Below are 21,887 nucleotides of genomic sequence, written 5' to 3' on the forward strand. Positions count from 1 at the left end.
ATATAGGAAGAACGCCCCAGGTATCAGTAAAATGCCCAGTGCAATATGTTTTTGGCCATTCACTATTATCGCTGACTTTATTTCTGATTTTCTTGAAAGTTTCATGAAAAGCCTACAGGTTTCTGGGTTTATTTGCAGAGTAAGATAGAGCATCTCAGTTAACAAAATAATCTCAAATTTAACATAACACTTAGATCACTTCTACTTAGATCTGCATAACTATCACCATAATTTGGACAAACTAAAACGAGTTTGGTTGCTTAGACTGGTATGAGCAACTGTGTTCTGTAACCTGTCCCGCCTTAATTGAGTGTATGATATCAATCACAGGACCTTTTAGTAAGACACATGAAAAAATACACTCTTATTAAACTCCATTAAGATGACAACGCACATAGTCTCTATCACATGCAGTCAACTATAAGGGTTCAGCCACATTGTTGTTTTAAGGTTAATCCTATTAACAAAGGCTCAGGAATTTACAAGAGGGTAAGGTTCAATGACACTGAGTCAACAGAATAACCAACCCTTAAAGGCAGTAGCAGGAAAGAATAGCACTTCATTATCCATTGTGTAAGCTTTTTGCTTATGTATCTGCCTTCACATAAAACAGAACTTCGTACTTTGATCATCGTTTGTTGATCCAACTCGTGCCTCCTGAAAATTAAATGACGCTCCAAGGACAGATTCACCAAAATGTCACACAGCAGAAAACAAGCAGACCAACTGTCAATAATCAATGCACTGAACTTTAAAAGCACGGGATTTTTCTAACTCGATTTTTGTTTCAGTTAAGGTCTGTGCATCGCGCAGAGTATTCTTCTTTGATAAAACCTGCATCCAAATGTGAAATCGGTTCACAAACTCACCTTCAGCGATTTCTACGTTCAACACTAAGGCAACATGGGATTTTGTGTTCAGCTTGACTAACTCTCCCGAGGGGAGAAGCCTTCAATGTGCTTTTAAAAACCAGTTATTTACCTGATGCAAGCATAAATCTAGACTGACCTGGAAAAATACAAGCAGACTTGCATAACCTATTAGCAGTTCACGCAAGAGCCTAAGGCTCTTTTCAGTCACAAAAAGAGCAAGAGCACCTTTCAAGGCTTTTAAATTTACTCCCGCTGATATGCCTACCCTGGACCTCATCTGTGTCTGTGTTCTCTATCTTATCCATCAGGTCATTGGAACTCCACTTGGTGATCTCTTTTGAAAAGATCTCCTCGTTGTCTGACAGGTCCTCTGTGGAAAAGGATACAAAGATAATGTTAATGTTGAATTTCCCTACAAGGCGGAGAAACAGGATATAAAGGGGACAATTAAAACTGGAAACGTAGGCTTGCATCTTTCTCATTAAATTATTGCCATAACGGTGATGAGTTGTTATTATTATCACTCTCATCTTTGGATCACAAGTCACAGTTCCAACGTGCTGCTGCGATTTGATTGGCCCAGGCGGCAGTTGTTACCAGGCCAAAAACACCCTGCGCCAAAGAGAGCTGGCGCTCTTGCTCTCTGCGCCTCGGTGGGTGCTGCAGCGTTGGCAGGATGGGTGCGTACTCTGGCATCCCGCACAACACCATCCTTTTCTTGGATGGTGGCTAGGCCGGGGGAGCCGCTCACCGTGTGCGTCGAAGAACTCGTCGTCCGAGCTGTCCTCCGAGTCCCGCGCGATGCTCTGCATCCTCCACTCTGATATGCTGTGACGAGAGGGGCTCCCTGCCACCCGGGAGAGGAAAACAAAGCGGGCCTTTAGCGTGGCGCTGCCGGAAAAGCGCCAGAGCTTTGCTGGCTCTCCTGCGGGGATCCTAAGTGGATGCACTGTAGTGCTGAGATGACGAGGCCTGGCTGAAAGCCGGGAGGAATTGAAGGCTTGGTGTGAAGTTAAAGCTGCCGTGCTTTCCCAAGCTGGGGTGACTGAAAAAGCAGCAGTCCTGTGGCCCTGATGCCGGCCTGCCGCAGAGCCTGTTAACTCTGCTGTGGGGATCTGAAGAACTACCTTGTTTTCTTGTAAATAACTCCTTCCACTTACAGTATGGAGCTCTTTTCTGAACACTCTGCTTTACAGTGCTTGGGGACTCCCCTCCACCACCACAAAGGGTGCTCTAAATTAGAGCAAATAGGGGAGATAAACAATAAAAAAAGTGTGGTGTGATTAGAGACAGACAGATCTCTTGGGGCTTACTTTGCCTCCAAACACAGCCAAAACGTCCTTTGCCACTGTATTATAAGTGATGTTCAGTCTGGTTACAAATGCTATATAACTTGATCTGTCCTGTGATATTTGTATAGGGAATGCCTTATATATTACAGCACCATAAATCTAAGACATTTAACCCATTTTAAAACAAATGAGACAAGCTGTATGGAGTAACTTTATACTTGAGGGGTCAGTGTTATAACATCCCTCAGAAAAAAAACACCACAGAGGAAGAAACCTCATGTTCGAAGATGTCAAAGATCTGCAAAACATAGGCTATTGCAGACAGGAGAACGCTTTTGACAGCCAGAGACAGCACATTTTTCGCAACAAAAAGTTAAAATAAGATTATCAGTCTGACAAAAATCACATGATAAATGCAATAATCCATGAAACTGATAATGTTTGTAACTGGATTGAGAAACAGAGGGTCATTTAAAATACTGGGATTATTACTGCAATCCCACACCATGAATGAGTGCATAGTTTATGACACAGTTGAATATGCTAGTATTCCTAATCAAAATGTAATCTGACTCCTTCAATCAGCAAAAGCACAATGCCGTACTAAATCCAACAAAATTTTGCTCGTGCCTTTATTTTGCGAAATGTGCAGAACAAGGCCCCGATAAACAATTTCACCGGGACTGTAACCACTACTGCTAGAAAAAAAACGTTTATAGAACATATTCTGGCTGTTTGAATGTCACAAGCGTTCGGTGCCATTTTGTCCTCAGAAAGCAGTGCCAGGAGGTGGGATTTCACAGTTTCTGGCCCCGGGGCAGACCTGATCTGGGAAACGGGAAGCAGGCCACCCACTGCAAGCTGTTTTCTGAGCGTGTCCTATTTGTGTACAGCAGGGGCTAAGCTTCAAGCTCCCTCCTTCCTTCCTGCTTCGTCGAGAGAGAGAGAGGCTAATTGCAGCGCGGTCTCGGCTCGCCTGCTCCCCTCCTCAATCACCCCAGCCCCCTTCGGAATGCGGCGGGCACGACAGCGGCGCGTTTCCCCGGCGCTGACGTCAGCGCCGCCAGGCTAATAGTTTCTATAAATACAGAGGGAAGTGCGGCCCAGCCCAGATGGTGACAGCATTCTCACATTGCTCGGGAGGTCACTCGCAGGGAGCGCGGCTGATAAAACTGTCAGCGTGAAAAGTAACCTCAAGAGAGGCAGCTGTCACGACACCACGCAGGGGCGAGGCAAATAAATACGGTGCCCCAGGGCAGCGCCACGTCACTTCATCCAGGTGACAGCAGGCGCAGAGGCTCCTCCCCTGGTGTGGCCTCTGTATGTTTTTTTTTTTACTTGCTATTTTTTTTTAAACCAGGAACATAGGAATCAAAAATGTCTTTTTAAGAGACAGTTTAAGAGTTACCGGTATGACCTCTGCAAGCAAACTTATCAAAGGTGTTAGCCACTTCCTGAATGTCTTGTCATGGCCGGCTTAGCTACAGTTTCAGCGGGGACACTTGATAAGTATTATCTTGTTCCTCTAAAAACAACGAAGTATTAAATTAAACTGCCCCTAGGCAAAGCTTTCAGTCAGTATGTTTTAATTAACTTAGCTACAAATGCAGAGGGCTCTGCAGGAGGACTAGACCTATGTATATCAGAGGCCCGCCATCTGTCCGGAATACAGGCTCTCAGCACCCCTGTGCTACACTGTCCCCACATGCAGGAGGTCTATCAGCATCAGCCTGCCGGTATTACTCTGAGTCCCGGAGCATGGCAGCACGATTGCCTAGAGAAAGCAGTAACGATTCTCTTTCTTTACCTTCTACACCTCCTCACTGCACAGACAGACTGAGTCTGACCTTGAAGGCCATTGTCCTGCATTTGGGGGTCTGCTGTGCTAAAGAAGCCTGTACCCCAAAATGCTACTGCTAGATGTTCTAATGCAAGGGGAAAAATCAAGGGAAAGAACGAAAATCATCATTGCTAACAAGTTTACCAAATTGTCCACAGCGTTCTAAATAAGGTTAAATAATGCAATGCACAATTAGAATGTAACATCCTTTGATTTAAATTCCACACTTTTCGCTATGCAGTATATCGTAACATTATGGTTTCATTTTTTCTAAAATGTTGTTAAAAATAAAATGATGTGTCAACAAAAACCCATAAGCCTTTCTGATGGAGAGAGCAGCTCTCCATAGCTAGCGCTCGCGGTGACATGAGGGTCGTATGTTCAAGTCCCAGGTGGGGTGCTGCTCTTGTAGCTACCTTTGAGCAAGGAATTTCACTATGGCTGCTCCAGGGATGTTGTGGAAATTGGTGCCCTCTGGTTTGTCTTTCCAAATTTTGGTGGACAAGTAGGAGGCACTCTTAACTCTGGACCACAACTGGACAAAACAATCTCCTGTACAAGGACAGTGGACACTGTTCTGAAGGAGTTGACATACTTCCTAAGAGGTCAACTAAACCTTTTTTTGCCATTTTTTGCCATTTAACCATTAATAAGGGCAAGAGCATTAACACTAGTGTCTGTCTGAATTCCACCATGGACTGGCATGCTTGTCTCTTTCTACAGTATTTCCCCCCTTAATTAAACTCCCTTCTGCACCTGTTTGACGGCTGATGTGGCTCCCTCTTAAATCTGAAGCCCTTTGGGATATTTTGGATGAAACATGTTATATACACTTCAATGAGAATTGTTCAGAATTGACCTACCTTATGACTAAACTTAAAAAGTAACTAAAAGAATGAAAGCACAACTTTTTACATTTTGTATTTGTACCTGCTACCTGCATGTTACACTCTTTACATGTCTACATTAAATGCCATCTGCCTGTGTTTGCCCAGTCTTCAAGACTCTCTGAGCTTTTCTCCAAGTCTTTTTCTTCTTCTCCACTGTTCTTTAATCACTCTTTGCCCATTCTCATGAAAAAGCACTTCACTGACTGTACAAGGATCTAATCTCTTGATAGAAATCAGAGAAGACAAGCCATGGTCCTAACACAGACCCCTGAGGTACTCCACGGAATTGACAGCCAATATAACTGAAGCAGCCTGAGCGAGAGAAAGGAAACGAAGATAAAGTGGCCCTCAGAGCCCCGACGGAGCTCACCTCCTCTCTTGGACGAGCGGGAGGACTTGGAAGAAGTGGACCACTGTTTGGTCAGCCCGCCTCTGGTCTGCAGGGAGTCAGCCATGTCGCTGGGCGGCTCCTCGGCCTCGATGGAAGAGATGGCCTTGGCCTCCTGGTCCTTGTCTCCCGGGGAGGCAGCCGCCCCGTTCTGCTCGCCCTCCTCGCTGCAGCTGAACTGCGCCATCTTCTGGGCCAGCATCAGCTGCGTCTCGTGCTCCAGCTGGCGGATGTCCTCGATCGTCAGGCCATACCACTCGTCCTGCCAGCACCAGGCCTGGCGGTGGGCCCTCACCATCACCTTCCGCAGGCCTGCAGGGGGCGACGAGGAGAACTGGCGTCACTGGAGGCGGAGGTTGAAACACCCGGCTGTCGGACGTCGAAGGGGCCCGGGAGCCAATACAATGAGCATCTTCAGTTTCAAATGGCACATCAAAGTCAATTTTTTAACTAAATTATGCAAAACTCCAACTTGTGAGTGTGTTTAAGCTCATTATCATTTACCAGACAGTTACCCGTAAACTTCAATCTTCCAAATCTGTGACGATTCCATCACACCAGTGCAGCATCGGGCTAAAACGTCTCCCATTTTCTGGTACAGTAGTCCTTTATCTGCAAATAAGCCTGATTACTAAGCCTGATTTCCTTCTTGAAAGCAGACGTGATTTCTTAATTCACATCACCACTGAGCGATGACGCAAGATGATTACTGACACAGCGGCTAGGGCTATGAAGCTGACATCTGTGGGCCTGAGCCGCGCACCACGCCAAACTGGCATGCCCATCGGTCATGTGCCCATGACAGCTCTGCTTTAAATGTCTGCCACACTGACATTCTCAGACAGTTTTTCAGTTCTACATGACACAAAATAATTGGGCTGCTAGCCACAGCAGACTAATGTGTGAATTATTGGGTGCAGCAACCATAACACTGGGCTGAACAGTTCCCAAACTGTGCTCCTTCACCTTTTACAAAAATAACGAAGAACACTCATTGATTTTCAGTCCTCCTACTGGACTGACATGGAAGGATTAAGAACTGAAGAACAATGAAGCACAACAGAAGCACACTCTTTCTGGCCAGGGGTGGGTAACTCCACCATTTGTGGCTGGAGTGATACCGAAGGGATGTCATCATTTTTAGTGTGCCCTCATACCAAAGACAAGGAATATGCCATTTGGGATAACAGAACCTCAGTGGAAAGCAATTATATTGAGCTATAAGTGAGTATATCTTGTGTTATTACACGTTTTACTCTAAAAAAATCCTAAAGCAACTGCAATTAGGAGAAAACGGTAGACAGAAATGTCAGCAACTCAGCAGCCTGTGCATGAAGCTCTTTCAAATCTGTCTGTTGATATTTCTGTGCTCTTTCCTTAGCCAATTTTGCAGCGTTTAAGACCAGATTAATTTTAAAGGGCAAAATGCTAAAGAATACATCAGCCTGGCTGAACTGATGATGGGAAATATACTCAAGAGACATGTTAGCTTAGTGCCATGGTTTCTTCTGCAAACATACCCTCTCTGCATTTCATACCTCTTAATGCCACCACTGTGGCAGGTCTGGGGACCCAGGGTTTTGTATAAAGAGAAGATGATGAGTTAACTGTACTGCCAACATATATATATATATGTTTTTTAGACCTGCCAAAATGCATGCTGTGTACAAAAAGGCATCAAAGTGTTGCAGGCAGTCTGCTACAAAATCTACACAGAGACTGGTATTTTTGCACGCTTTTATATTAGTGCTCTATTTTGAGAAATGACGTAAGCAGTCGTGCATAACTCCAGCGCTAGCACAAAATGAATTGAGCACACCATAATTATTTTCAGCAACTGTGGGGATCTAGCTGTCTTAAACAGATATACAGAGATGCTCTGAAATCAAAAGTGCAGCAGCTGGGAATGACATAAAGGCCATGATAAAAGACAGGCTATACAACACAAAAAAGTTAAAATTAGTAACTGACAATGAGCCAGAAAAAGGAAATGAACTCAGAATGCAGTCACTGGGGCTATGATTTTGTAGTGTGGTTTTGCATAGATAAAACACCTTCAATAGGTTCTCATTTAAAGCAAGTTAATTATTAAGGAGATAGTCACACGGCTTCTAGACTTCTAAGCGTCCAGATTTTTAGAAAACTAGCTGACACCTGGTATCCACCTACACACTGCGATAAGAACACCACTTAGGCCTAAAATAAACCAAGAATATGTCTTGAATGGAAATCAAGCTGATGATAGGAATTAGTGCCTGCAATTCTCTGTTTATATAACTATAATCAAAGCTGTGTTTTTCCCCTCCTCAACAGCCCTGACATTTGAAAGCGCTCGGCAGGCGAGGAGGAGGGAAAGTTTAAAATAGGAAATGCAAATCTGAGAGGAGGAGGAGGAAGAGGAGATGGATCATATGCTGCAGAGGGACTTAAGTTTTCTGAGATTCTGAGATTTTCACAGAAAATGGAAAGCAGTAACAGCACTGTCTGGACACCTGATTTATGTTTGTTCTGGGCGCTGTTTAGAAAAGACAGGCAGAAGGTTTGCCTGACTCTCGGAGAACTATTTTCCCTTCATATGTCACCTTGTGAATGCTTTGGTCCAGGTTCCATTCACTTACTCACAACTGAGACATGGAGAGTGCTTTTAGATCTGTGTGTGTCAGAAAAGGCATTGTACACAGGCACACACAGCAAGATCCACTCATTGACTGGTGAATACAGGAACCCCTACCGATACCTTAATTGAGTCTGGGCAAGTGAATTTTTATACCACTTTTAATTCTGCCACAATTTCTGCCTGAGGCTATAAATTCTACAGAAACGCATCCCAGGACTCACTCCATTCAAATAATCAGTTTAGATAAATGCTCCTCATACAGTAGGCTCCCAAGTGCTTTTAAGTGCGTTTTAAGGATTAGTTCAGGTAATAGAAGGGAGAAGACAGGGTTTAAAGACCTTTACAAAAAACAACAGATTAATGGAGTGAAGCAGTCTCTTCAGTCAGTAAATCTTTTGCTATAAACCGAAGTCCTTCTGGCTTGATGTACTGTAATGTGAGTTTAGGCAGAGAAGGAACTTGAATTATAATGAGCCAAGAAGAAGGTCGTCCGCAATGGTTCAGTGGGTGAGGTGGGCAAGCCATGTCTGACTGCCATATTGTACAGTATGTACTGTTACTATTCAATAACTTGAAATATAATTAATACGCCTCTTTTCAATCCAAGAATACTAAAATGCAGATGGCACAGTCGCACTGTGGTTGGCATTGCTGCCTCACAGCCCTGGGGCCCTGGGTTCACTTCTTGACCTGGGGTGCCATCTTTGTGGAGTTTGTATGTATTCTCCACGTTTGTGTGGGTTTCTTTCAGGTGCTCTGGTTTCTTCCCACAGCCCAAAGCCATGCTAGTAGTTTTATTTCTGGGAAAACTGGGCCTGACGTGAGTGAGTGTGTTTATGGCTCTGCATGTCCTGCGATGGGACTGGGATCCCATCCTGGTTGTACCCTGCCTTACCAGTATAGAACCTGGCTCCACTGAGACCCTGATTCGGAAGAAATAGTTAGAAAATTGATAGACAGACCACAGAACGTGACAGTTAGGTTCTCTTTCTTGAGAATCTCAGCCTTGACACATCTGGTGGCCCCCACAGGGAGTGTAAAGCACTGTAGCACAAGACTGTAAGCACCAAACCACCAGCAGGCTTCGACTTCAAGCCAACATGCTGTGACTGACGCTCATGGTCACCCAGGCCCCTGCAGTCCCTGTGCAACTGCACTCCAGCTGTTCTGCAGGCATTTGGGAATTTCGCAGCTGCAGGAAGGATTAAGAGAGCACCACGCACCGACGTCATGGATGAACCTCTCGATCTTGGACTGCATGCCCCAGTAGCGGAACTCCACTTTGCACAGCTTGTAGGCACACATGATAGGCATCTTGCCGGGGTTGTTGTTGAACTCCTCAATCCAGTCCTCTGTCAGGGGGCCCCTCTTGGTTTTGATGGACTTGTACAGTTTGGGGTCTTCCTCGGCCTTGTACTCGTGCGGGGGGATGGGATCCTTCACGATATCGATGGGATCTGCGTGGGATTGAATAACCTGGTTAATTTCAGAAACGTGTGGGCTTCGGGATTTTTATCACAAAACTCTTTTACCTTGGCCATTGCTGGAAATGATCTGATCTTTTACAGACACTGCTAAATAAAAGAAGAATATGACAGTATAATCGTGACTAATAGCCTCTAGGTGCCTTTGCTTATGTCCATGGTGTTTAGGAACTGCCTGACATAGACAGGCAGGACCATGGGTGAGTGTTTTTCATCATTTAACACTGATGATGAATAACGATGGATGAACGAATTTTCATCATTTAAAGACATTATTTCTTCTGTGAGACCTTAACATCATCTCAGAGTTATTCAGATTCCTCTTTCAAAGACTCACAGGAATGCCTGGATTTAATTTTCAAAAGAAAATAATGCTTTCAAATCATCAACCAAATAGAGCAAAAAGCTGCACTGATGATTTATCTGCAAAGGAACAAGTAGTATATGATAAAAAGTAGAAACAAAAGAGTAAAACCCAATGTTTCGGCTGTGAAGACTTAAGACAAAACTTAAGAAGGTTTTACAGCTAAAGCATTGTGTTAATCTTTTTAGAATTACTCTAATTTACATACAATTACATTACTGTTTGCCCTAAGACTGCTTTGAATAATTATCTATTTAAAGGTCAGGTAATATGTCACTGTTTTATACTGTATGCAATTGAAGACTGCCCCTAGTGAGCTTTCCTGTGCCCATTTCATGAAAAAAGCATCATGTTAAATGTTTGTGGTCCAGATTGAAGAGGGTGCCAGCACAGCTCATGTAACAGAAAGGTGAAAAAGACCCTGCTGCTCTGTTCGTCACTGCTACACAAACTGCCAACGTATCTTTAAGAATTCTGGAAGAGGCTTCTCTGAATCAGAGGCAAAGACATGCTGAGCTCCTCTCCAGAGAAACATCACCATTTCGCTAACAGGACCCTCTGGGTATCTCTGATAAAGGAAAGCAAAACCCCCCAACCATGTGGTGTGTCTGCATGGTTAAACATAACAGCTGTGTTGCTGGGTGATGAAACCTATATAAAATTATAAACCAGAGGGTATGTTAAACTTTAGCAGCCACTGCTGTGTGTGTCACTGTTAAGAGCAAACAGAGAAAGAGCCTTTAAACACTGCAATTGGTACCACGGCTGTGTCAGCCTTTAGTTAAATCATTTACTTGTTTGGATCTCAGTTTATTCTCATTATATTCTTGTGAAACAATTAAGTTAAAAATAACAGACATTGTTTTTTTATATCGAACCATTAGCCAGACATACTGAAGCCACATTTTTCTTTTTTAATTTCTAGACAAACCACAGAACTCTGAATATTTAGTTAATTTATTTCAACGTGTACCCTTGTGTTTTACTGGCAGTGAATGAGGTGAATTCTGCCTGATGTATTCCTTGAGTTAACGTTGAAGTAACACAGCTGTACACTTCAGTGACAATATAAAGAATACAAGTAGAAAATACTGTAGCTAGTCCCTGTCACCTCAGCTTCCAATTCATTTCATGAGAAGATCCAAATGAGGCATTTATTTGGTGACATGATTGCTCTTAGAACAGCGTTAAGTCTGGGTCCAGACAGCAACTACAACTAATCTGATGTGAAGGAGCTGCGTGATTGTGTGCTGAGGGCCCTTGCTCTCACTTAATGAAGTGGCCTCTTAACCTCAATTTTAGCCATCTTCCTCTTATCAGAGGGAGAGAAGGAGCCTTTATCCCCGACGCTAAATGGAAAACCTGTCTGCAGGTGAGCCCTAACCCCGTGGCCTTGTGAAAGATTTACACCAAACAGGTTCAAAACCATTTCACCTCCACACAGGGGGCACTGGGGCTGTAGACAAAATAAAACTGGATTGGTCAAAGCCAGCAAAGTCACTGTATTGTCGATTACACTCTGTAAGTCACTTCAGAACTTCAACTGTTTAGCTAAGCACTATGTACAGTCCAACGTGCAATATGGCCTGTGTAGTTTAAAGAGTTTTATTATGACACGCTGATAAAGGTCAAAGCATTTTTCCTTCATAGGTTGATAATAAATTCCACAAACACTGGAAGCAAAAAAAAATATCTAAATCTAGATATAACTACAACAAAAGCATGGAGAAGGAATCCAGAAGGTGTTGAGTCACACAAGATTAACGTACCTAGAACCCTCTGCCTCCTCTCTGCAGACAACAAGTTGAAAACATCCACCTGGTCTCCGGGGTCTGGTTTGTAATAAGTTTCAATATCGATAGAGAACTTCTCCACAAAAGGGCAGGTATACCTGAAAAACAGAAGCACACAGCCGAGCCTGAGAATAGCACATGGAATGCTTCTCTGTGCACGCAGCTGTATATAATCTGTAAAACAAATTACTGCCCGTCTGAACTTCCTAAATGTGTCATTTCAATCAACAGTATCACAAAACATCACTATAACCCCCCTTTCCTGAGGTCTACCTTCATAGACTCTTGCTCTTCTAGGCAAGTGTTGCTCATCTCAGAAAGCCATCAGTGTTGCCATTCTTGCATTCTTGCAAAATGGTTAGGGAGATCAGCTGGGTTTCTGTAACTAGTACTAACTGCTGCTACTGGTCATGATTCTGCGATCTGTGTGCAGAAACAAAACCTGCCTAACCTGATCAAGGTAAAAATAAATAACAGTGCCTTTGTTTAGCATTTATGCATTTAATTCAAAACGGAGTTTAGTCTGATATTACAAAAAAGTAACATGATACAAAGTTCTGAGCTACCTCATGATCCACAAAGAGAAAAAAGAAAACTCTCTATCGTACACCCTCTTCATAGCTTATCCTATTCACACAGTACTAGACTAAACTGAGACAAAAGAGTGCTTGCGTGTGTAATCTGTCCCTGAGTTCTAAGGTGATTATTAATCTGTGAAAGCTGCACTTGATACTGGGAAGGCCCAAGGTCAAGTGCTGGAGACAATTATCTCCGACAGGAGGCTGCATCTCTCTCTTCCCTGAAGATGCAGTCTTATTGTAATGTGCTGTTTGAAATGTGGGGGCCAGCGCTGGCTGTGTCACATCTCTTTAATTTAGCAGGTGAGACGGGTGGGTTGCTGTCTGATTGATCTGTGAAAGCCTTTCTTTTTTCAAATCCTTTATATAACCATATGGATCAATTGAGAACAAATTCTCATTTACAGTGGTGACCTGGAGGGTACCCATTTAGACAGCAGGGCATTTGCTGGAGCAATCTGAGTGAAGTACCTTGTGAAAGAATACAAGAGCAGCATCCTGCCTTGGATTAGGACTCCTGAATCTCTGGACCACAGAACAGAGTCCTAACCACCTCTCCAAACAGCTGCTCCACGTTTAAGAGAAGCTGCTGGGCGAGTCTCCCAGATGAGCTGGATCCTTAGGCCTGCTTGCCCTGAAAGTCTCTCACCTAGGCTGGAGAGGTCTGGGTCTCCACTAGCCTTAAGAAGCATCTCTACACAGAACATCAAGCAGAACAGCTAGAAATACTCATGTTAACCACGAATGACAAGTACTTCTGGAATCCGGCTTCTAGATGACTTCAGAAAGGTTAAGAATCATTGCTGCGATGGTTTCATTTGTTGTTGTTTACAGCTCGGGTTCAGAAACACAGTTTTCAAGGATGCTTTGAAATGAGATGCAATGAATTGAGATGGACAGATTGGACTATTATTTATTAATACAATAATATAACTAATATAAAATAACCATTTTTATTTATCAACACAAAACGTACACATCATTTACAAGAGGAAAGGGTGAAAAACGAAAGCATACAGCCGAACCACTTTTGCCTCTTTTGAAAAAGATTTTTTGTCAACGGGGTGTTACATCCTAAAATAAAGGAATATAGACATTTCTGGTTCCAGCCTATTTGTCAGTGGTCTTGTAAGGTCTGTTCATCTTTGCTGCGGTGTGGTAAAACCAGCAGGGCTGTGGAGACTCGCAGGCATGACTGCCCAGTGTACCCAGTCTGTTCACCTCAGGAGGCCCTTTGGACATTTTGTCATGAAGGAATCAAAACACAACCACAAACAATTAAAAACAATCAATGCTGTAAGTTATAAACACATAAATTAACTTCTCAGGGTGTCCCTGGTCTTTAAACGCAGTGAATTGAATTTTAGCCCCCATCAACCCCCCAAGTTATGTGTTTAACTGAACGTTTTTTTATTTTGGGAAATCAGACCATTCCTGTTTTCTGATTATCCAGAGTGCTCTGGATAATCAGGGTTTTTTGGGGGGTCAGTACAGAAGACCAGAATGGAACGAACAATCTCCTGTCTCAGAGGAGCACTCAGCCACAGCTGAAGTGCCAGGCTGCTAACAGGAGACTTTATCAGAATCTTCAGCTGGAGCTGCTGCCCCTCTCTGATAAGCCTGTCACCCACCCCTTCCTCCGTCCCGCTTCCTTTCCACAACGATGGCTTGACAAAAGGAGCATGTGATCGACAGGCGTTCTGTCCAGAGCCCACAGCACCCCACACCAAGAGATACCACGGATTTCATTCAGAGGACGCACGTCTTCCGACGGCTCTCTCACACACCTCTTCAGTCTGCGTTACATAATTCTGAAACATTTTAGTGGGACCCAAAATTTCTTGGGAAAATTTCTGGCTCTCTTTGGTTGTTCAGAGTTGAAGAATGTGGCTGAGAGAGTTGCAACTGGAAACAGATTCAACTTTCATTTTTTATGCTCACCGTTAATTTTAATAAAAGCGTATAAAACATCCACAGGGGCCAGATACGATCCCAGAAGAACAGCAGTTAAGGAACCTTTCATTCTTGTCTTTTAAATTAAAAAAGCAACAGGCAAGCAGTTCATAGTGTTCTCCAATCAAGTTGTTTTTTTCCCTCTAAACTATGAAGAGTAATCTAAGTGATGAGAATTCAGCCTTTTTTTCTTTCTAATGGGTTTTTAACAAATACATAAACAAAGGTGTAAAAATAACGTGGACTGGAGACATTAGCAATGTTGATGAGGCACAGATTCGTAGCTTGAGGACAAAATCTCACTTGTTTAGCGCGGCTCAAGGCAATATCTCAGTATGCCTCCTGGGACATGTGCTCACAGAAGCCCACAGAACGGAAATACAACAGTCTGACAGATTCTCACATGTCCCTTTACAGCTTCATACACTAAGCAAGCACACAGGCGCAACACAAAGTCTGGAGGGACAGACAAAATCTCTTCTCAGGTCCTTGTTGCTGGAAAAAACTGTTCGTCAACACTGTATCATTGTATCTTTTTGTCTCCTTATCTTTACAAATACGAACACACAGCTCATTAGAATGCCCACATCCAAGCAAAAGAGTAGCGGATATAATCAAATAATAAAATATTCAATGCCTCCTGTTGAATGTCAGCTGACTGATGCAGTGATGATGGGTACCATCTATCAGGTATAGCTACCAGTTCTTATAAGGCACACCAATGACTAACTTTCCCCCTTCATTAACTAGTGGAAGTAGATGCCTTCCTATAACCACACTCCACAGTTTACCTGCTATGTCTGCTGCTGCACTACTGACTGACATTGTATTTCGTTGTAGCACTTGCCCCCATGACAGTAACTATGAAATTGCTTTCACACTCTCAGTACAAGTGGTACAGTATATCAAAATTCAATGAATACCTCCAATGGACACATACACTGGGCTGTTTGCACCTTCAATGGACACAGCACCAGGCTTTTTGCACCTCCAATGGACACAGCACCAGGCATTTTGCACCTTCAATGGGCACATACACTGGGCTGTTTGCACCTTCAAAGGGTACACGCACCAGGCTTTTTGCACCCTCAATCAACATATACACCGGACGTTTTGCACCCTCAACGGACACATACACCAGGCATTTTGCACCTTCAAAGGGTACACGCACCATGCTTTGCATCTTCCCAAGTTACACGGACCAGGAACCTTCAGGTTTGTTTTTTGCGTTTTCTGTTCTCACCTTGTTCTGGTGTAGGGATAGGCATTCCAGGACTCCTCCTCCACTCTCAGAGCAGCCTTGGGAAGGATGGAGCGGAACCAGCTGGGGATGTGCATGCCGATGTGGTAGACTTTGTGAGTGTACTGTCCGGAGCCACCAGGACCGTCTGTGTAGGGCCGGTTCTCCAGGATCTCCACCCCACTGCCCTCACCGCATGTTTCCTCACGGCTCTTCTTCTGCAATGGAAAGCCCAGGGAAGAGCAATCGTCACTGCAGGCATCACCAGAAGACCAACTCCCTCACACATTCCCTGATCTCCACAGGGCATTGAGAGTGCGTCTCTCACCTCATCCTGGTATCTGGTAAAGTTAGTTCCAACTATTGTAGACAGTCTTAACTGAGAAATCTTTCCAAGGCGCACACTCACTTGTGCCTTTCCAGACATCTTGACTAATCCTTCACAACCATCTCCCTTTCTTCAGTCCCAGAAAATATAAACCACAAACTGAAACCCGCACATGAGGCAAGAGCAAAATAAACTTCAACAGTTTTCTTATCTTTGAAGGAAAATGGCTTTACTGTATATCTTGACCAGGAACTGGTAAGACGTAAAAAATGTAGAGATAATAAACATAACCTTAAAAAGCAACTGTCAGTTGTTGTCAACCTTTGACCGGGGAGGAAAGACAATCATAAAGAAAACTGAAAGGATACCGGTGATTTTGTCAGACATGTTCTCCACTGTAAAAGTTCATATGAAAACAGCAGACAACAGCTAATGGTACACGGTGAGATGTAAAAGCTTCCTTAAGGCCTAATGATTTCATGTACTTTACTGACGTGACATGCTGTAAGAAGTGTACGATCCTCTGTCAAGCCCTGAATACACTGAAACTCAATGCCAAATAAGCAGAAAAACTTTAAAGATAAAAAGCAAGAAGCAGAAGCAACTGCTGCTGCATATTTATAGCATCCTTCTGTATCTTAGATCTCCGAAACATTTTAACACTGTAGCTGTCGTCCAGCTGGAGTTTTTATTTTGCTGAAGAAGTGATGGAAATGTAATTTGCACATACAGCAACACATTTACAGAAGTCATGTGGGTCAAAACGCATTTGCTGGTAATCATCTTTCATGCGCTGTACTGTGCTAGCTTAATGCAGTAGAGTGCACGTGGTTGAAAATAGCATCACAAAATCACGCTCCACAAAACTTGCTTCTGACACGTTGCTATGAATAACTTATACGGAGCAAACTGTTTTTCGCGCACATTGGAAGACAAAAAAAAAAATTCCACTAACACACTCGTACCGTGTTTAACAGCATAAGCGAGTGGAGGACCAAAAAAAAACACTACATGAAAATCTGTTTGTGCACAGCTGTGTCTCTTCTGCATCTTGGCAAACCACTTCTGCCTGCACTTTATCCCGGAGAAAAAATGCAGGATGGTGAAATATTTATGACTCAAAAGCATTTAATATGGTTTATGGTCCGCAATTCTGTAATTTAATTTTCAGGGAAAGACTTTGTTTGGCAGGCATCCAAGCAACCTGACCTGCCTAGGAAAAATGGCAATGGATATTGTATATGCTATCTGGCCAGGAAATCTAGAAGCTGCATCAACAGATCACTGATTAAGACACAAAGGCAGTGACTGATAAGAGAGCCACACATGGTTCCTGTGCCACCAGAGCGTCAGGCTGGAGCTGTGGATTTTGCGCCACAGAGAAGCAGCTACAGGAACCTGCAGTCCTGCCCGATCAATCTCAAAAGTTTCTGGCAAACATCCGGGTGAAACACTAGATCAGGGTGAAGGCCAGATGGGTTTTCAAACTCCTGGGAGTCAGCAGCTTCCTGACAAAAGATAAGTCACTTGTCGACACCACTCTGCTGTGGCATTCTGAAATAAGCGAAATCGAAAAGACTGCCAATTCAGAGACACATAGCAGGTGGAGAGTCTAACTACGGACATTAATCCATTGGTGGGGAAAGTTCAAAAGCAAGAGTTTTGCAACTTCCCTTTAACTACAATAATTTGGTAAAGGTGTCTTAAGGAATTGGATGAGCTGACAGATACTGTAAACACCACTTTGTTTTAGGTTTGCTCCAGCCTCTCACTCGAGACTGCTCCATGTCACAAGCTCTGAAAGCAGAATAGCAGTAAAAAGCTGTTAACTAAACACTTATACTGTAGGATATGTTGCAAACAGGCAGACAAGATTTCATTCGTGAGTATTTACATACACAACTATCTCGTATTTATATTTGCAGGACCTTTATAAAAACGGACTGTAACACAGCACATTAGATAACAAAAATTGCTTTAAGGGAAACTGAAACTAAGCTATTTGCTATGTCATAAAGCAGTATGATAAAACATGTCATAAATCAAAAGAAAGGGTTTGTTTGTGAATGTTTGGCACACTGCAACTATGAAAAAAAATATGATGCAAACGAACGGTGATAAATCTTTCAAAAGGGTTAAACATTATTGATTTTGCTAAGGGAAACAAAACTCTTTGCTTTGAATTTGGTGCAAACATCAGAAACCCCAATTTCAGTAAGTGTTTAACAACGGTTTTACAGGACTCCTTAATTGCTGCAGGAGGTTATAAATTGCTTTAGAAATGTGTGTTTCCCTCATCCGTTGAAGGTAAACAGGCTTTACAGCAGATGCTGAAGATCCTCCCAGTCTCCCACCCCATTGAAACCCACTCAGCAGACAGTAACATTCGTTTTGCTCACAGGCACACATTCCAATTATCTTCAGGACAGGAAAAAAAAGAAACCAGAGAAAGTCTAGAAACGATTCTCAGGCTATGACCCCAATTGCTGTACTGCTCCTGCAATAACTGGTTTATTATTCATTAAGCATCCTGTGCATACTGTAAGCAGTGCTCTTGGAGAGGGAAGCCGGGCATTCCTTCAGCACTGGAGTCACTCTGTTCCATCCTCCCCAACTACAGCTTTGCAGGACAGATGGTGACAGAGATCTCTCCCAGCTACAGTAATAGCATTATATTCCTCAGAATGGGGAGCCCAGAGACCAGATGCACCATGATTAGTGAGAATGCCAGTTACTTAAAGGCTTTTATTAAGATGGGTCTCGCAAAACATCAGAGTAAACACAGAGCATCACTCTCGCCCTCTGAAGAGCCATTATTGGATTAAAGTCCCTATCGCAATCACAATTAGCACCGCCATGCTAGGCATTAGGGAAACTCTGTATCTAATAAAGAATGCTGATGAAGAGATGCTTATCATTAATGAATATTACAATTACACTATGCTTCATAAAGCATAAAGGCCATTAATGCACTGTATGTAGGTTAAATCATTTTGATGCAGGTTTTATAAATAACCAGTTAAAAAACCACTCCATTCGAAAAGTTAATTCACTGTAAAAGTTGAATAACTGGTATGATGCAGCAACTGTCTGTAGCATTAATTGTTGATAGAATTTAAGATGACGGGATATTTTCCCCAGCTCTTGCTAACGTTGTTTTGATCATTTTTTCCCCCTTAACTTAAATGATACAATGAAAATTTGCAAATAAACTGCAAAAACACAGGAAACCACTACAACTAGAACATGTAGGAGGGCTAATTAGGGTTCTCCTGCTAATATGCTCATTCCGCCTTCTCCTTTCAAAATGATATATCCGCTTTGTAGATCTTCTCCTCGGACTTACGACAAATCAGTTAAGATGAACTGCACGTGACTGTAGCTGTTACTGGTGTGTATGCTACTGTATGCAGAAACCACACGACACATTGCCACACTGCTTGCCTGGTTCCAGCTCAGTCCTGTCTTTGAAGGGTGTTGCTGTTTTTGTTTACTGGGATGTTGCACAAGCACTGTTTCTAGTTAAGCCTGTTGCTAATTAAGGTTCCGACAAATTCTACACAAGACTTCCAATAAATGGGTACAGTGCTCTCTCGGGTACCACAAAATACTTTTTTTTTACAAAAAGATCATATCTTAAAGGAGTAGTGTATTTGTGTTGCAGTGCAGGGTGACCATTAAGTAGTCTGAGTCTTCTCCTTGGGCTTCCTGGTCACCTGCAGGCATCAGCCCATCATCAGTGACATCAGCCTGTGCTAACCCCCCTGTAAGAAACAGTGCTTGCTTGCACTGTGTCAAAAGACAGATGGCCCTGCCAATTTGAAAGGTGTTGGAGTAGGATGTCTGCAAGTCCTCATTCTCTTTGTACAGTACAGGAATTGCAGGCACAAGAAGAGTCCTGAACAAATGTTGCTTCTAAATGTGTTGGGTATAAGAAAAATCAGCAATTCTGAATTAAAAAAGGAAATAAATTCACTACTCTTTAGTAGCTGCTTACAATAAAGCAACTAGGTAAACTCCCGACAGTAATGCAGTGGAGAGATCTGCATGATATCCAGCACTCTTGCACAGAAACAACAATGGAGATGAAACACAGTGGAGGAGAAAACGGAAACGCAGAGTCATGCAATTAGGAAAGATCAAGAAAAATGTTTAAATTTAACACCTAAGCTACAAACTCCAAGAAACAATGTTTTCACAGATTCAGACTTGCTCCCGATTTAGTGAGAAAAGTCAACCAGAGTAGGACTTGTGCTGCACAAGATGTCTCATGTTCATAAAGGTATCTGAAGGGCATGCAGGAGACCAAGCCAAAAGTGTTAAATTAACTATAAAAGACCTAAATAAAAAGAAAAAAAGTGTAAGCACGCTACATTGCACCTTTTTCCTGTGGAAATCACAAAGGCAACTCCTTCTTTTTGTTTTAAACTACAAGACTGCATCGGCTTTCAGTTCCGACATACAGGAAATCAAGCAGGTCATTGACCTCGTCACTGCTAGCTCAATAGAAGAATAATTCCAGACCCATACAATTCTAAATGTATAATTACGAGTAGAGAAAAACATGAAATAAAGATTCTCATCTCCTTGTTCTTTACTCAGAAAAGGCTTAGTTTGTCCTAGTACAGAAGCTCAAGGTCAAGTATGAGACGATCAAGCTGTTATGAAACTCATTATTGTGTGACCACCAATCTTTGAGTGCACCTAGAGCACACGGTGTAAGTAGACGGGTTTTAAAATGAAGCTCAAATGGGAAATAGATCAATCTCATTTTAAGTAAATCTCTTGAGCAGAGGGACAGGGGGGTGGCTGAGCAGGAGCCTGATTTGCATGAATTGTACACACTGGAATACAGGTCTAAAGTGCATAGCCACAGAGAGTGAATTGATTCAAGATGGGAATCTTCCACAGAGCAGTGAATGATTTGCTGACATGCACACAGACAGCACCAACTCCAGGGACCGCATTCCCCATATACCACTGACATCCTTGAAGCCCCCAAGACAAGCAAGCATTCATTAAAAAAACTCAAACAGAGAGCTGAGTTGGAGGACATTGAGTATACTCCAGGAACACAAGAAAACATCAAAGATACATGGAAGCTCATGGCCAAAGCAAGGGCTGCTGTACTGAAGAACCCGTCTTTACTTCTGTAATACGTCTTCTCTAAGCACCTCGGCTAACATTCTCATCCCCTGCTTGAGTTTGTATGAGAGGTTTTACAGATCGTAACAAGACAGGCTGAAAAAATTAAAGATTCATAAAATACACCAAGAGTAATTAAAGGATTTTTCCATGTAGGGGTAAATACTGTACCATATGATACATAATAATACTTAGTGCATGCAGGCCTTCAGACTCACATTCTCAAAAGCGGAAAGAAATGGTATCAGTACATGGATTACTCTAGGAATATTCCTAGCTCTTTCTCTAGCTTTCTGTCCTTCTACCTTTTACAAATTTTTGAATGCATATGCACAACTTAGTAAATGTCATTGTAACAAAGAGAAAAAAACAGCAGAACACACCAACGGAGCCATGCAAGTAAGCACAAAGTTACTTAGACCAAGTGAGTTTTAGTATTCACAAAACATTTAATCAGTTTCGCAAGCAGGAATTTCTCACACAGCCCAGCCATGCCGAATTAAACTGTTCTTATGGTGAAAATGGTTTGAATTTCAACCCATGGCTCTGCCCCTTCACCACCTACTGTATCTTTAGTTTTTATCCAGTCTACTACTTTGTAAAAACCATTGGTTAATTTAATCCGGCACTCAGAATGCTAACAAAAGCATTCCGCCCGTTACGACTACCCATCGGGTGTTCCAGGTTTTAACTGCAATTCTTGTTAAAGTCGGCCTGGTTTGGCTAACCAGGATCGTGCACATCAGAACAGTTCAAGAATTCCACAGATACACTTTGCAAAAAGTGATGACGCAGCTCCGCAGCAGCAGCACCAGAGTGTCCTGATACTGGGGTGGCAAGTGGTTTACAGAGGCTTCAGCAGCACAGTGCCTAGTGACTAACTCCTAGTGGAGGGAAACACTAGTGACTAATGAAAAACGAGCTGAAACAACATGCTTGCGATCGACTCTAGGTGCTCCAAATCAATAATCATACTCTATCTAGCGGCTGTTCTGGAAACTAGAGGTCGCTCGACTCGCTCCATCAACCATGTGGTTTAGCATGAGAATAGTTTAAAGTGCATCATGTTAATCAACGTGATTCAACTGGCGTCTACCCCTCTT

General features: G+C 42.8%; 1 protein-coding gene across 17 annotated transcripts in view; it reads right to left on the reverse strand.

Moving 5' to 3' along the window:
• Nucleotides 1-21,887, reverse strand: part of LOC102685831 (membrane-associated phosphatidylinositol transfer protein 2) — a 104,009-nt gene that overhangs the window by 26,073 nt on the left and 56,049 nt on the right. For all 17 annotated transcript variants that reach the window (XM_069181909.1, XM_069181908.1, XM_069181913.1 and 14 more), the window contains 6 exons: nucleotides 15,315-15,529; nucleotides 11,517-11,638; nucleotides 9,123-9,356; nucleotides 5,265-5,594; nucleotides 1,624-1,719; nucleotides 1,138-1,242 (listed from right to left, as the gene is read on the reverse strand). In XM_069181909.1, the coding sequence (XP_069038010.1) occupies nucleotides 1,138-1,242; nucleotides 1,624-1,719; nucleotides 5,265-5,594; nucleotides 9,123-9,356; nucleotides 11,517-11,638; nucleotides 15,315-15,529 (1,102 nt within the window). The remainder of the gene's footprint in view (nucleotides 1-1,137; nucleotides 1,243-1,623; nucleotides 1,720-5,264; nucleotides 5,595-9,122; nucleotides 9,357-11,516; nucleotides 11,639-15,314; nucleotides 15,530-21,887) is intronic.

This window comes from Lepisosteus oculatus, chromosome 22 (assembly GCF_040954835.1).
Source record: "Lepisosteus oculatus isolate fLepOcu1 chromosome 22, fLepOcu1.hap2, whole genome shotgun sequence".
Classification (NCBI taxonomy): Eukaryota; Metazoa; Chordata; class Actinopteri; order Semionotiformes; family Lepisosteidae; genus Lepisosteus; species Lepisosteus oculatus.